Genomic DNA, 17089 nt, shown 5'->3' on the forward strand with positions numbered 1-17089 from the left:
TTCTACCAGTGTCAAACATGGGTTTTGAACACTGTTCTAAAACATTTTGGATCCAGCTATCCTGCCAACAGGCCACCAAACTATGTTAGAAACCATTCAGTGGGAGTCATGTTTACATCATATATTATTATGGGATTTCAACTCAGTCCCTTTCTCCCTTATTGCTAAAGTAAATGGGGAAGTCTTCACCCACCCTTTTCACAAACAATCTCGTCTGTGCACCTCCTTCAGGTGTGCTTTGCACATTTCAGGTGATAAACCCATTTCTTAGCACCTTATCCATGTTTCAGAGATGTACACATCTTCAAATGCACTAAAGGCCCAAGCCATCTCCAAATAACATCAATGGACAGACTGCAATGCGAACTAGAGCAGGCCCTCAGGGTCCAGTAGTCCTGCAAACGCTTACTAACGAGCATGGTGCTTACTACTGTGGGCACTCTCTTGGAAATCACAAGAATAAGCACTATATTCAATAGTAAGTATTTGCAGGATTGGGCCTTAAATTTCCTTACAATTTGAGAACTATTTGAGGAAAATATAGGGATGTTTCAAAGCTACTAAAATGTAATAGACTGAGTTAATTTGAAACTCACCAAGTGGAAACATCATGAATAATTTATTTTAAAATAATAGGAACAGTTGGAATCTTGCTAATTGAATTCTTTGTGACCCATAAAGCAGTCAACATATAATACAGATAAATCGTATCACATTATGTTTAAAATCACATTAAGATGATTTAGGTTAGCAGGCGACATAGAATTGCTTCTTTTTCTTAAAGTCGTATCAATTAGAGATGTATAATATCTCATAGGTTATCTTGTCCATCTTCCTCCCTGTAGGATTGCTCTTTAGAGTATATTCTCAAGTGCTTTGTCTAGTCAAATTTTAATTGACTCAGATAATGGAGCTTCTAACACTTCCCATGGAAGACACTTACACAATATCTACCTGTCAATTTTAAAGACAAAAAGTCAGTGTGATATGTAGCACCCACATGAGCAGGTGTAGGTAGGGGATTAACCAGGACCATTTTCAGATATTTTTGCTGTTTCTTCCTGTTACCAACCTCCTATGCCATCCATTCCTTCTTTTTAAAAAATGTTACTGTTTTGTGGAGTGACAAAAGTCATTGTCATTTAAAAATGAATAAAATATCAGAAATTATTAAGAAGACATTTTAAGTTTGGTCAAATCCCCCCCCACACAAACTACTACTGGTTCTTTGGCGGGTGGGGCAGCTGGGTTCTTTGCTATACCATAAGGCAGTATGAAACCTTTACTCCCCTTCTCAGAAGGGCAAGTGAGACGAAGCTTGCTGAGTAGGAATTCTTATCCTGGCCATAAATATGCTGTTTCACTTGAAATTTTCAATGCAAGCCAAGTGGTTTATCTTACAGATGATTAATATATTTCCACTAGTGCCTCATTCCATTGGCTGGTGTCACCTACAAAATGTAGGTGAGTTTATAGGCCTATAATTAGATGTCAGCATTAGAAAAGTTTTCCATTTACTCCATTCTCAGTTACCTTACAAAATTATTCTTCCATTATCCCTTGAAATACTTGTAGATAGTTGCCATACTTGATTTAATTGTCATTTAGCCTAGCTACCATATTTATTTATGTGAATCTTTCCTACTGAGGTAGTCCCTCTATCATTTTTATTACTCTTCTCTGAATTTTCCCCAATTTGCTTGATATTGTGGTCTATAGGATAGGGCACAGGTTTGCCAGTAAGTATTCCTGAGTTCTTTTCCCAGCTTTGCCACTGGACTGGCTATGGTCTTAGGCAAGTCCCTTAATCAATCTGTGCCTCAGTTTCCCCAATATAATACTACTTTTGTGAAGTGCTCTGATCTTCAAATGAAAAGCTCTATTGAAGTCAAAATATTGTTATTTATATACTATGATGTATTATCTTTCTACAGCATCCCCAAACATCAACTCAGCATAAGAATGTATTTATCCCTATTGTCTATTTTACAAGACGATAGAATGTTTAAGTAAAAGGATAAATAGTTCCAAGTTAAAATCACTTCCATCCAAGAATGTTTAATCTACTGTTACAAGCAATACCTAAGATTACTTATAACAAAGATAAGAGAAACATTTTTTCCCGTTTGCTTGCTTTGTGCACAGTCACATAGCCACTTTCACTGTTTCCCTTGTAAAGTCAATTTATTGTGTGGGTTCTTCATAAAGGATAGAGTACTTATTATTTTAAATATGAAAATATGACTAAAACTACAAAAACTGGCAGGAAAGCTCAGGACAATTCTAACATCTGAAACTGCTTTTAAGTTATTTGTGAAAAGGGACTATATTTCAAGTTAATTATGGTTGTATGTATGTATGCCTTGTCTACTGGTAAGGGACATCTTTTAATACATTTTTCAAGTTTTTTATGAGATAATGAAGTTTGAATAACTGTTTTGGTAGGGCTGACTCTTTGTGTTTAAAATTAAAGTATATTAGTCACTTTTTCACTGGAGCTATTATTTTACCAAATTTCTTCTATTATTATTGTGAATTAGTTAATTTTACACAATTGTAAAATCTTTTTCTTTTCTTAAGTGTCTTGCTACTTATGCAAGTTATGCACATTTTATGTTAATAGGCTGTTTGCATGGCTTTATTTGCTCTCTGTTTTATCTTTCATGAGAATCTTTTTAATAAAAGCCAGCCCCTGTTACTCCACTGTGTTGGCTCTCTCATATTAACTGAGTAAGTAACAGAGAAGTAGTTATAAAAAAAAATGTTTTTGTAGTGACACCAAAAATACATCATGATTGGCTAGTGGTTTAGGCTTCGGTCCTGCAGTTGAATCCTTGCAGCTGGACCTTGTACTTGCATGCAGCTTGTTGACTTCAGAAGGATTCAGTAGAAGCATAAGGGTCAGCCCATGTACATCAGATTGACACATCATAGCCTTATGCTGAAAATATGAATTGTTGAAGTTAAATATATCCAGATCATTTTGAAATCTTTCCATTTCAACCTCCATAATATTTCTTAGGGTATGTCTTCACTCCTGGTGGCACCGGCAGCACAACCGGATCGATTCTTCAGGATCGAGTGAGCGGCAGTGGAGACCAGCTCAATCGATCTGGAAGTCGACTCAATAAATCCACCCCTGCAAAAAATTAATGCTGCGTCGACAGGAGGGCATTTCCCATCGACACAGCATAGTGGGGACGCCACGCTAATTAGAACTTAGGAAATCGACGGGAGATATGCGTATGTAGCTTGCGTATCCCCCATCCACTGCCGCTGAATTTCGCCATGAGTGTAGACCTGGCCTAAGATTTGGACTTCTCTCTCTCTCCAGCTTGACAATGCTGTTGTTCAGACCCTCATAATCTCACACCTCAACCTGACACCAACCACTGCCCCCTTTTAATTAAATTTGAAACACTGCTGTTAGGATCATTTCCCTGGCTCATCACACTGACCACATCATCCCCCTCTCTGCATTCCTCCATTGGCTTCTCTTCTCCACCACATCCAACTTAAGCTCCTTGTCCTAGTCTTTAAAGTTCTTCACCCTTTAGGTCCATCCTGTCTATTGTATCTATTAACATACAGTTTGACTCCTGCGATCTGTCATTGATCAGAGTCTCGATCACCCACCTGCTCACATCTCCTGCAAGCACTCCATGCTTTCTCCCATACTGAGCCAATCTGCATGGTTGAAACTCATCAAAATTCATAAAGCCAACACCTGATCTGCTTTTAAATCCATCCCGAAAACCTACCTCTGCCATGATGGGTATAAATCATTCTTGGCTGGCATTGACTAGGCAAGAGGCAAACGGTGGCTTTTACTTTTCTGCTAAATCATTAATTTTATTATTACCTCATTCTTCCAAACTATCCCCATCCTGTATGTCTGTTTCATCCACCTGTTGCATCCTGTCTGACAGGAAGATTATGAGCTGTCTGGGGAAGAGAATGTCTTTTTTGTTATATGTCTGTACAGTGGTGCACTAATCCTTAATTTGGGTTCCTAGCTGATTCTGTAATATAAATAATAAAGAAATCACACACAAAATAATTTTTTTTTAAATTACAGTTGCAAAGTCAAGCTCTCTGAAGTTATAAAATGACAGAATCAAGCTAGCGTATGTGCAACCTTACTTTGGCCCCCTTGTACATGTCTTTAATTACATGTTCACATATTTTTTCCATAGAACCTCTACCTCATTCAGTGCACAAATTGGATGATGCTAACTGAACAAGCAGCTACTCAATATTTTGTTCTATCATTTTTAACATGTGACCCATATCTTATTTACTGACCACCATTCAAATCCTGCTTTGAATTATCAGGAATTATAAATTTCCTCATGGGCTTTTCTATGGCATTCATCGCTACAATATTCAAGTGGTTCATACACATGAATGAGTTTATTTTCACAACAACTCTGTGAGGTGAGCAGTTATTATTATTCCCATTTTACAGATTGAGGTAAAAATTGTCCACTAATTTTGGGGGATGATGGCTATACAAACTCCACACTGGGCTAAAGGGGTTAAAAAGCAATCCTCCACAGATAGGCCTGCCACCCATGCTCCAGCTGGAGAAGCAAGTTAAAAGGAGTTCAGAAGGCCAAGTGAACAGGTTGCAGGAGAGAAGGCTTCGTCCAGGAAACTAGCTAAATGGTGGAGCCTGAGTGGGGACCACAGAATGGGTAGGCCCCTGGCAGTGCCTTCCCCAACCACCACCGCCTTCAAGCAACAGCAGCAGGGATTGCAGTGCCCTGCTTGTTTGGGATTTTCTGAAGCTATTGACTGGACTACAGGAGCCATGCCTCAAACTGAAGGGGCACTGAGGTAGCAAGTAGCCTGGGGTAGGAGATTTAGGCTCTGCAGAGGGAGGAACCTACCAGTTATACTTTCCACAGGGCCCTGGTCTGGGATCTGGTGGAGGAGGGTCTGGGTCCCCCTACTATGCCCCACTTAACTGTAACTGCCCCCAGATGCAGTGGGGGGTCCCAAACACTCCTGGGCTGAAGGTAGGGACCAGGCACCATTACTGCCTTCAATGTGAAGATAGGGGGTTGGAAGCCAGGTGCATTAACTACTAGGCCATCTGGCTCTCTGAGCCACCCATCACAGGAGGCCCAATTTAAGATGCCTAGTGATTGACTTGTTTATTCAGAATACTTAAACTTTTATAGGACTTCATATGTTCAAAGCATGGCTCCCTTTGACTTCAATTGCTCTGGTGATGGTCAGCACTTTTGCACATCTGACCCCTGGGTCTCAAACTGGGCACCCAGAGAATGAATCCGGACAGTACCCTGGTAAGAATTCCATCAACTGGGGGACTGGGTGGATTCTTGGCTAATAGGGATCTGTTTGTTTTTTTTCAAGTAGCTCTAAATGAAGGGAAAAAAAGTCACTTCAAAAATAACTTGAGCAAAATAATTTTGGCTCCAATACTACAATGAAAGCCTCACAGGTCAAGCCCTATTGACTTCAGTGGGGTTTTATGCAGCGCTTATAGCTGGATTGCGGTGCAGATATTATCTGCATTTTTGTTAATTGACGAATTCCACCAATTTTATTTCACAAGCAAAACTAAACAATATAGAGCACAGATTTCAAAATTAGCAAAACAGCATTCACTTAAATAGATTGAAGTACCAGTAAAATAATTACTTAAGTGTCAAGTGTTTGTATCTAAAGGGCAGTTTCACCATAAAATATGAATTGGTAACATGGAGTTGTTTGTACTTTGACTCTTACAGATTTCTAGGTGTTTTACTCAAAAATATTTGTTTAATTACCAACCCTGTGAACTCACCATGGGCTCTGACAATGAAGCTGAGTTCTTTCCATCTCAGGTGTCACCACCACTAATAAAAGTTCTAAGCAAGCCAAATGAAACCCTCAAACACCTGTACAACTTTTAACTTAGATGGCCCTCTGCAGGTGTCACTGAGGGTGACATTTGCCTGCAATGCCTTTATTAGTGATGATACACCCAACTGGGAGAGGGAATATGACTGTTAGAGACCTGGGGTGAGTTTGTGGTGTTGGAAGTCAGACAAGACATCATTTTACCTGCCCACTTAGCTAGCCTGACCTGGAGTGGAATAAAATGCACTAAGAAGGGGACTCCACATCTTTACAATACGAGGGCTGGTCGTGCTGTAACCCAGGCTCCCTCCTCGCTTATGACCAGCTAGCTAACGTGACTTTGCAGGTGCGTCTACATTACGTGCTACGTGGGGCTAACTCGATTGCTAAGGCGCGCCTCTTCCCTGGTCGATTCGCGTTGATTCCAGTCCAGCGATGCAGAGTCGGGCCGCTGCACCCACGCGCCGTTTGGCCGCAGGCTACACAACCAAGACAAGATACTTCAGTGGGCGGGGCGATAGCCACTGACGTAACGAATGATGCTTGGGGCCCCGGCGCTGTGAGGACAGGCAGGGCAGGGCAGCCGGGACTCTCAGCATCGCCTCGCCCTCCCTGGAGGGATGTGGGCGGGGCTTCTCTCCGCGCAGGCGCAGTTGAGTGGTCGCCGCGGTGTGCCTCTTCCTTCATTTGCGGCAAAACAATTTGCGACGGTCCCAACGGTGCTTGTGTTGCTAGCCGCGCGGACGCCGTTGAGAGGCTCGTGCTGCTCCGCAACGATTCCCCTCCCCCTGCGCTGAGACTCGCGCCTGCGGCCCCCGCCCCTCCCCCGCCGCGCAGCTGCTGCCCCGAGACGCGGTGAGAGCGGGCGGCCTCCCGGCCGGGGGAGGGGAGCGCGGGCGCCGCGGCGGGTCCCTCTCGCTCTGGGCCCCGCCCCACTGGGCGGGCGTGCGAGGGGCAGAGCGGGCGGGGCTGCGAGGGAGAGGGGCTGGTCAGCGGCGCCCAGTGCCTCCCGCCCGCTCCGCGGGGCGCGGGCACCGGCCCTCGGCCTCCCAGGGGAGCCCCCCCCCCGCTCCCCGGACAGCTGCAGGAGCGGCTCCCCCGAGCCCTGGCCGCTCTGTCGGGTTCCTGCGGTGCCCGCCGTGGGGCAGGCGGGGCTGGAGGGAGCCTGGCGGGAGCGGCTCCCTGGGGTGGTCCCAGGCCGGCACGTCGCCTCTTGCCAGGGCTAGAAACACTTGGAGCCATTGTTTCTGATCCGCTGTAACCTCGGCCCCGGGCGACTGATCTCGGGGCAGGATCAGCCCCTCCCGCAGCGAGCGGGGTTGGGGTTCGCTCCCTGGCATGTCTTTCCCTGGCCGTGGTCACTCGCCTGCCTGCCTGCCGAAGCAATGCTCCTTCGCCTGTTTTAAGCATGACTAAAAAAGGAGACGCCGTGGTAACGCAGCTCTCAGCCCCTGCTGCACCTGCTCCTGGCCCCTCTTCTCGAGCTTTGCTGGAGGAGCTCTTGGACATGCTGTACTCCAGCACCTTAACGAGAGGGATGGGATTGTTGGGTCCTCTCGGAAATATTGTAATACAAATACATCATCGATAGCTCTTCTCTGAAATGCCCATTAGGTATTGGAATTCAATGCGTGTTAAACACTCTCTTCCCCACTCACTTGGTTGGCTTTCTTTCCCATGCCACTTGAGGATGGCAGTTACACTAGTTCTTTAGTTACTACAGTCATATAGGGTAGAAAAAACCAAAACAAGCAGAAAAACACTTTTTTTAAAAAACATGTCTTGGGCCTTCTTTAAATGTTATATAGATTTGAAAAAAAGGAACACGTCTTTTTTCTTTTTCTTTTTTTTCTTTTTTTAAACAGCCTTTGCTGATCTCTTTTAACACTAACTTGTGCAGTCACTTCTAAATGTCTCTGGACCACATATATCCATTTGCTAATTCTGCCTGAACTAACCTTGTCTGAAACAGTTACTTAGTCTGAGTTTATTTCACATGTTGTTCTGAAAAACTTCAGATATTATATCCAAGAAAAATCTGGTTTACTGAGCTAAATGGGGGTGTATGGAGAGGGGAGGGAAAAGACCCAAACCTACCTTGCTGGTAACTCTTTGCATGATGGTGACTAAAATTGTCAATCATATTTTGTATCAACTAATTTATTTTTGTATTGATTTTAATGTTCTGACCAATTCTTTTTTTGTTACTTCCCAAGATAGTTGCATATTTGGTGATTTCCAAGTTTCAAATCATGGATACAGAACAGATCATCGAGGGGCAGGCACAGGTATTGCAAGAAACTCTTTACACAGTTAACAGATACGTAAAGTACATTTCAGTTTTGCTGACTAGCATATTATTTTACAGGTTCCAGAAAATCCTCATGCTGAATATGGCCTTACAGAAAATGTAGAGGTAACTAAAATTTAATTGTTTTCAAATGCAATTGAAATAGATCTGATTTGGGGTAAATGTGGGTTTAATTTAGCTAAAATGACTGCAGAATGAGACCCAACATTCAAGGTATTGAGTGTCCTTGCAGGCAGTGGGAGATGAAGGGTGATTAGCATGACACAATAAATGCTGGTACCTTGCACAATAGACCCTTAATAGTGTACCAGTATTGCCTATTGTGCTGCTCCCATTTGTGTGGTGGTTTGTATTTTTATTTTTGAAGTGCTGTGTACAACTTACCTCCGCTACCTCTTCCATCAGTCTGTTGTCATGTCTTGCACATGAGAGAGCAGTATCTGTGCCAACAGGGGAGAAATGCCTCCCAGCACTGGCAGCCACTGGTGGTACAAGCACTCTGCTCTGGGTCCCATGAGTCCCACTCTTTCTCTCTCCATGCTAAAAATGTATGTGCCTCACATGCTTGCATTGAGTGCCCAGTCCCTTGCCTTCTGAGCTCCTGCAGTGTGTGCTGATCCACTGCTTCCGTGGAAGCAGAGCATCCCAATTTACCAGCCTCACCTCAGTTCAGTGCTCCCCTTAATACAAGAGACTTAGATGTGTTGATAGTAAAACAAAATTGAAGATTATTTCAAAAAAGCTTGAGAGAGAGATTAAAAATAAAAGCAAATAAAAGGATATGGAAATATAAGGGTACAGGTAAAAGAAAACCGTAAAATGCAATTGATAGTCTATACTTAGACAAAAAGGTAATTTGTTACTAATAATGTATTTCTCCTCCAATGAGCATCCTTGCAGTGCTTGTCCAGCCCAAAGAGCTTGCTATCCACTTTTCATGAGACACTCCTGCTGGCAGAATAGTGGATAACAACTTTTCCTCTTCCCCTTCTATTACACAGTTACAGACTATTGTCTCTTAGCCTAGGGAGTCCCCTAAACAGAGATTTCTTTTAGTTTTGTTTGTCTTTGTAAACACTTAAGCCTGCACCTGGTCCAAACTGTAAATACAGGGCTGGCTCCACAGAAGTTGATTGTGAGCTCTGAGACTCCCTGGCCTCAAATGACAAGTTTCACTTCTAACAGTTCTGGAATAAAATACACTTCCTGTTACAAAGAATTGTTTTCCATACAAACTTCTCACAATAACCATGACAATCAACTAGTTTTTAGCTTTCAGCAGAGACCACACATGACCTCTTCAGTGAAATATTGAGAAGATGGTCAGACACAGGAGTTATTGCCTGTCTGGCTGTGTTGGTATCACACTTGCCTGACAATTTTTTTGAGCATTTGGTGGTATATTTGGAAGGGAGGGGAAGCTTTCCATGTTCTCAGGTTTGGAAACATTGTGCCAAAATAATCTACTTTTTTCTTCCCCCTCTTTTACTTATTTGTGAGTGCTGTTCAACACAATTTCTTTTATTGTTGATAAAATGTTAGTCTTGGGTAATGACTGTTGGTATTGTTACGCATATGTTTACTACTCCTCATAAGATGGGGGGCTTCAGTTAAATCCCTCTAACTTTCTTGTAGTCTAAGCCAATTAATAGTAGCTTTTAGCTACTTCTTGCTGTTCAAAAGTCCTGTCTTGCTATTCTCTCTTAGTCATACTTTCGTATATGCCTTTCAATCTCTAATATATCTATTTTGATCTGATATGACCCAAAATGGTTTCTAATCATTGCACATTTTGAGTATATGTTTTATTTTATTTGTATACCTTTATGATGCCAGTGTGCGTTGTTTGGTGGTGGTGGTTTTGTTTTGTTTTTAATTACAGCTACAATGGACAGACATCTTCATTGAACTACCTGTGATGATTCCTAGATATTACCTTGAATGTTCTTTGCAAGTCTAGAATAAATTAAGGACTAACTTTTTATAGTGCTAATATTTTTTTAAAACATTTTTACAATGTGGCAAAACTGACAATTTGAGGATGTTATGAATATTATATTGTGTGTAGCAATCCATTTGACAATAGTATAAGAGAGCTCATTTTAACATTTTCTGACCAAAAGGTTGGTTACAATATCCAACCCTGAAGTTCTTTGATATAGTGGAGCCAAAAATGTGGACAATATGTATTTATTTTGTGTATAAGCATTTCAGCCTGTTAAAAAGATTAGTCACTTGCTGTAATTGGAGCCTGATTTTACACAGGGATTTATATGGATGGACCCATGTACCTGTTCCAAGTACCACTGCTTGCAGGGGAACTCTTGGTAAATGCAAGTGGCCTATCATACAAATCCTTCTTGCAGGATCGGGTCCTGCTTTTGAAGCCTGATACTACAAATGCTCATGGGAGCAACTTAATGAGAACTGCTCACATTAGAATAATTTTACTTATCTATATCAGTTGGCAGGGTAAAGCCATGAATATGAAAGAACTGATGAAAATGGTAATGCAGGGGCTGCCTCTGGTTTCAAGGAATTTAATGTAGTTTAGATGTCAGAACATGCTGTTAAATTAACATAAGACTTTCTATATCTAACTTAGGAAAACTGAATTGGGATTCTCAACCAAGGAAAAACTATGGAGTTAGTGAAATTTATCTTCTGCTACCCTTATCTTCTTGCTCATGCTGACTTTCTGCTTTAAAGTAGACTCTTAATGTAGTAATGTAAATACTTTTATTCACATGGTGCCTTGAACTCATCAGAGGATAGTAGAAAATGAGAAGATTAACGCAGAGAAAACATCAAAGCAGAAGGTGGATCTTCAGTCGTTACCTACACGTGCCTACTTGGATCAGACAGTTGTGCCTATCTTATTACAGGGACTCGCTGTGCTTGCAAAGGAGAGGTAAGAAGCTTATTGTAGCATTTGTCCTTGTGGCGAGAGTATGTACAGACATTTCACTATCATTCTTAACCTGACTCGGGGTTCTTGAATAAGCCCTTCTTCCTCAGTAAGTAGGGACTCCTCATGCTGTCTCTTCCTTTGTTGAACAAGGCAGTTCTGGTACATCCAGTTGGCAAGAGCATTTAAGTACTTCATCAGGACTGAGGCCAAATTCTCAGAGTCCACATAGCAAGAGATTGTGCTGCAGTGGCATACTAATGATACTGTTCCTTTTGTTTAAAGACTCTTTTGTCAAGAGGCTTCATGTATATGTTGAACAACATAGGAAGGATGCTCCTTGGTGATAACACCCAACTGTCCTTCCTCTCCAGTTGACTCCTGCCATCTAGGAATAATTGGAACTATTTGAGTGTTATACTTGCACACACTAATAATATTTCTTTGTTGCTGAAGGGACAATATTTGGTCAATCTTATCAAAAACTGCAGACCAAAATGGACAAACTTAAAATCCTGAGAACCTTTCATGCCTCTCCCCGCAGTATATTAATCCCAAAAGAATATTTGAGCTTAAACTAGAACCTACCCATATGAGTAACTAAACACTTAGTTGCTATATAGAGACAATATTCTGTTTATAAGATATACACAGATCTGATGACTTCTGTGGAGTTCTGCTTTGGATGGAGAGTACTATGTAGTCCTAAATTGATATCCCAGACCACAATTAAAACTTCTGAACACTTCCCCAGAATGAGTGTGACAACCTGATATATGGGGTGAGACAATTTTGATTACCAGGATTTATGCACTACCCTTGTCTACTGCTGAAGAAAAACAAATCTACTTAGGTAGCAAGGCTGTAGTGAGGCTTAATTGTGAAGCAGTTTGCATGTAGTGTTTTTTCTTCCAATAATTTCAATTGTTATCATGACAATGTTGGTTAGAAAAAAAATACTTGGCAGAAGCAACAAAGATATCTTTGAGGCACACTGTTCTAATGGAGGAACGAAACAGTAGCTATTTGAAATAAATAACAAGACAACATATCAAACCAGGGAGCTGGCAACTTTAAATCTTTATCTTACATGGCAGGAGTTGGTGAAAGAGGAAAATGCTTTGGAAATTACATTAAATAAATTCAGTGTGTAAACTTGGGTAATTCATTTGACTCTTCAAAATGGATGTGAGTAGGATGGGGAGAGAGGCCAGCCTTTCTAAATTGACTTCCAGTTTGGCTAGTCAGTGTCACTTCCCTTGTCTCTCCTGCCCCTTAGATCTACTTTTCCTTTCCTGCTTCCTGTACAGTCTCCCTTTCTTCAAGAACCTGCACACAGCATCTTCCCTCAGTAACTGCTTAATATGCATGTGGACACATTTTAGGCTTTGTCTGATGTCTCTTAAGGATTGGCCCTGAACCGAAGCCACCAAAAAAATAAAATGAGATGTTGATTAGCATAGACTCTGTATACATGCCTCTTAATTATAGTTATGAAGAACTTTTTCTTCTCAGGCTGTGACTACACGATGAGCTGGGCATGTGACTCCCCTGTTCATGTACACACACTCGTGTGACCTGTCCGTGCCTAGGGTAGCCACCTGAAACACACACTCGTGTGACCCCTCTATGTGCCTAGGGTGGTAACCTGACAATGCCAAGGTCAGGGCAGGCTGCAAAAGGACAGCAGATTCTCCCAGCACTGTTAGGTGACAAGGAAATCAGACTTCCCAACGAGCCACAAACAGTGCTTCTGAGTCCCCACACTGGTTATCAAGAAGCTAAAACAAAATATACACAGCCACATTTCAGTCTCTGGCTCCCAATCAGCCACTAGGTCCAGTAAAGAGATAAGTTATTTAAAATTCTATGCTTTTTACCAAAAAGGTTCTCCTGTCCCCAAAGGGTCAGCCACATTACCAGATCAATATAAGGTTGGATCTTACCCAAAATACCACACTGCCAGCCAATCCTTTAATAACTAAAACTAAAGGTTTATTATAAAAGGAAAGAAACAAACTAAAGAGAAATGTTAAATGATTAAAGCAATCAGAGCTAGCAGTGTAGCTATGTAGCAGTGCAGCTATGGTAGCACGCATGAGCTGTGCTAAGTAGACGCTCCCCTGAAACCGGTGTGCATTTACCTGGCATAGCTGAGCCCTGCTTCTGCTGTGGCTACCCTGCTATTTATACTCTCACGAGTTTGGTGAGCGCTAGCATGAGTGTGCACATGAGCAGGGGAATCACATCCCTAGATCATATTGTAGATGTAGTCTAAGGATGAAGGTCGCTGAGTGGCTATATAGGACCAGGAAGTGTTGCAGTGGGGAGCTTAATAAATATAGGAGCTTCCTAGTTAAGGAGTTCTCTAGTTGCTGCTTAAAACTTGGCCCTTTGTGCTTGTCTTTGTCGCAATACAAAGCTGAAAAATTTTAATTTATCCAGTCGTTTTACAAGTAAATCTCTGTTTTCAGTGAAGATCTCTTCAGCTTTACTTAAATGTATGTGATAAATAGTAATTACTCTTGACTTTTATCTCTACAGACCGCCAAATCCCATTGAATTCCTAGCAGCGTATCTTTTAAAAAACAAGTCACAGTTTGAGGACCGAAATTAATTCCATGGGAAGAGGACAGTTTGGCTGCTAGATTTACATGCTAATATGCCATGATTCTTTCTTTGCTGTAAAAATCCTACAGAACCACAAATGTTTTTCGTAACTGCACAGTTTCCCTCACCTTTTCTTGAGTTATTTAATAAAGTACATTTTTATTCTCACTTGTCTATTTAAACTACATGTTAAGTATTCTTCAGAATAAAATATTGAAAGTTCATAGCTAGATGAAAGTTTGAATAATTCCACTGGAATATTTCACCTCAGTCCATGAAACAAATGTAACAGTCTTAATGATAAGAAATTACTATAATCAGACTTGGTTTTATATAGCACCTTTCCTGTTAAAGATATCCCAACCTCTTAAAGCCATAAGTTTTATGTTAGTATTGTAGAATTCAATACTCACTGTTCCAGGAAAGGTACAAGCCAAGCAGTCATCAAGAGCATATGAATATCTTCGGACACTAGAATTTGATTTAGTGAGATAGACAATTTATTAAGAAAGAAGCCTCACTTAGCATCCTCTGGGAGCTTTAATTTTTATTTAGACAGAGGGTACCATACGTGAACATATTGGAACAACAACCTCCAGTACTGCAGATACATTCATGCTACAGTATCTACAAGTGTTCTTACATTGGCTAAGTCTTGCGATGATCCTATTCTGCCATAAGCAAAGGTGAATGGAAAAAAGTGTGAAGCATTGTTTGCCATATACCTGCTTTCTTCTAATTCTGGCACATCAGTAGCATTGCCATGTTAAAAGGGATGCAGTTTGAATTATGTGAAACTAATTTATTTAAAACAAATCCACTGTCTAATAGCGCATCCTTTATACCCCTCACCTTTTATAAATACTTAGAGTAACTAAAGATTTTTTTTCTTTGCTGATGTTTAAGAGGAAACTAAAACTGCCTTCACAACGTGCTTTCAAAATGCACAGAGTAAACTCAAACAATAGACTTTTTATTAACTAATTTACAATAAGCTTGTGTACTAGTAACTGAGTAGGTAAGTAACTTCTAGCAAAATGATTTTTTTTCAAAAATTTTCTCTAATATAAGCTAAATTAGTCAATCTGCTGCAGCCAAATGATCTCTTAGGTACAGTCTCCTGTTTCTCAACATGCATCACCATTATACTTCTTAACCATGCTGCCTATTTCTGTCTTGATTTTACGTCTGTGTGTTTGAAGAGGAAAGATCAAACCTGTCATACACTGGCTAGGAGGCTTAGCTCCCCCTCCAATTCTAACTGCTGTCATGCTGTTTCTAGATCTGTTTTCTTTTGGTGCATAGGAAATCTCATAGAAACATTCTAAAACATCTGCAGATTTGTTCCTTTGCTTATCCTAACTAGGAATCATTCTGTGTTTCTTTATGCAGCAGCTGCCCCTCCCTGAAAGACACAAGCTAATATCCTTATGTGCATTTCCTCTATAGCCTTTGATGCGACTTCTCTTAGGAGCAGTCTGGGCCTGTTCCAGTTTCCATCCTCAACCACTGGCCCCTACGATTGGCATGGTAGGAGTGGGGCCCTGGGCTTTGGCCCTTGAACTCAATGAGATGGGTTAGTCATGGAGAGGATGGAGCACACTCCATTCCAGCCCCCCAACCTGATGCCATAAAAGCAGACAGCTTCCAGTGGCACCTCTGTGGTTCCAAACTCTATCTCAGCAGAGAATGCATTGGTTCTGCAGATTCCAGCCCACTTAAACAGGCCTGCACCTCTGTAAACCTCAGGGTATGTCTACACTGATGGCGGCAAAGTCGCCGTTGTCAGATCGACCTTCCTGGCTCGATTGAGCGGTCAGTGAAACCCCACTCAATCCAGAAGTCGACACTAAAACTACCCCCTCAAGTGGCGTAGCGCTGCGTCGACGGGAACACAGACCCGTCGGCACAGTGCAGTGAAGATGCCGCACTGAATGGAAGTACAGCAGTTGACGGACGTTATGAAAGCTACTCTGCGTAGCTTGCATAACACCCGTTTGCTGCCGAATCACCAGGTAAGTGTAGACCAGGGCTTAGAGTGATAGTCACACAGGTCCTTGTAACTAAGTGGGCATCTCTGCTGCTCTCTAGTCACCACAACCCAGCTTCACTAACCGCCAACACACTCATCAGCTGGAGAGAGGTGACTACCTGAACTAATGAACTCTATAACAAAAACCAATCTAAGTTAAAGGAACATTAAGGTTGCAAAGTTAAATATTCCAAGTTAGGAAATGACAGAATTAAGGTTGCCTCTGGCAACTTTAATCTTGCTTCCTTGTGTGTATTGCATGATCACTATTTTTATAGATTGTCTCATTCATTTCACAGGAAGGATTTCAAGAAAAGCACGTGTAAGTATTTGCAGGATTGGAACTAAGGCTGTAGTCACTTCTGGTTATTTCTCCTCCACCCCCTACTGTGGAACCTACCTTTAGGTTGCTTCAGGCCCCAGATACCTAGGATCTGTTCAGAGGCATACATCTTTTCTCATATTTGTTTTTTGCTCTAATAAGAGAGTCTGATCAAACCCTGTTTGAAATGTTCCTGGAGTACCTGAGCACACATCTCCAGCAAGGAAGTGAGAGGATTAGTAGATTCATTTGTATGATTTCAGGATGTATATTCCCTTTTTGTTTAGTAAAGTACAAATATTTACAGATAATGGCACTACAGGTCAGAGTGATCCTCTCCCAGCCAGCATCTAGCTTTTCCTATGGCAGATGCCCTTGTAAGGAGTAACAAAGTTTCAATGCAAAAAAGAAAGGATGGTTTGCATCCCTAATGGCTCTAAAGCGTTGGCAGAGGGGTTGGCAGAAGAGGGACAACGGTATGGGGTGAAGAAGAAAACTGAATTGCCCAAGAATTCAAAGGGAGGAGATTTGGCTGCAGGCTCTACTATGGCATCTCTCAATATTCTGGAAGACATTAAAAAATTGGAATGAAACTTTTTTATTGAAATAGTCCATGTGTAATAGCAGAAGAGGGCAGAATGATTTATGAAGAAAAGCAATGTTTAGTCTATTTTAGATAACATACAAGGGGTTATTGAAAGAGGCGGTTCTAAACTTCTAGCAGGTGTCCTGATTAATGAAACCTCAAAGGATTTTAACTTGAGCGTTTTGACTTACTTGGAAGGGATGATAATTTTAAAAATCTACACACGCTCCCTTCCCATTTCTTGATCTAACTTTAGATGAAAAATGACCCTCCTTTGTGTATCACTGAAAGCTCTTGTTCCCTTCAAATTCTCTGGTGCTTAAAATGCAACTAAAGTGTTTTACCCTTCCCCACTCAAAATGGTTACACTAATTGTGACACTTTGACATTTAGCACTAATATCACTGTTTTAGAAACAATTTGTTAGAAATGAATTTACTTTTATTCCA

The 17089-nt window shown here is 41.4% G+C and overlaps 1 protein-coding gene across 4 annotated transcripts; it reads left to right on the top strand.

Annotated features, from left to right (window-relative positions):
- Nucleotides 1-4662: 4662 nt before the first annotated feature.
- Nucleotides 4663-13868, top strand: DPY30 (dpy-30 histone methyltransferase complex regulatory subunit). 4 transcript variants are annotated; one of them, XM_067562704.1, is made up of 5 exons: nt 4663-4839; nt 8088-8159; nt 8240-8287; nt 10951-11093; nt 13635-13868. In XM_067562704.1, exons 2-5 carry the CDS (start codon nt 8124-8126, stop codon nt 13705-13707), a joined length of 300 nt encoding a protein of 99 aa, XP_067418805.1. In that variant the 5' UTR covers nt 4663-4839; nt 8088-8123; the 3' UTR covers nt 13708-13868. The 4 variants fall into 4 exon arrangements, with proteins under 4 accessions (XP_067418805.1, XP_067418804.1, XP_067418806.1 ...); XM_067562703.1 differs by lacking the exon at nt 4663-4839 and adding an exon at nt 6559-6726; XM_067562705.1 differs by lacking the exon at nt 4663-4839 and adding an exon at nt 6559-6726 and having other exon boundaries at nt 8092-8159.
- Nucleotides 13869-17089: the final 3221 nt, after the last annotated feature.

The sequence above is a fragment of the Emydura macquarii genome, unplaced genomic scaffold (assembly GCF_026122565.2).
Source record: "Emydura macquarii macquarii isolate MOO-44397 ecotype Brisbane River unplaced genomic scaffold, CSIRO-AGI_Emac_v2 contig_2457, whole genome shotgun sequence".
Taxonomy (NCBI): Eukaryota; Metazoa; Chordata; order Testudines; family Chelidae; genus Emydura; species Emydura macquarii.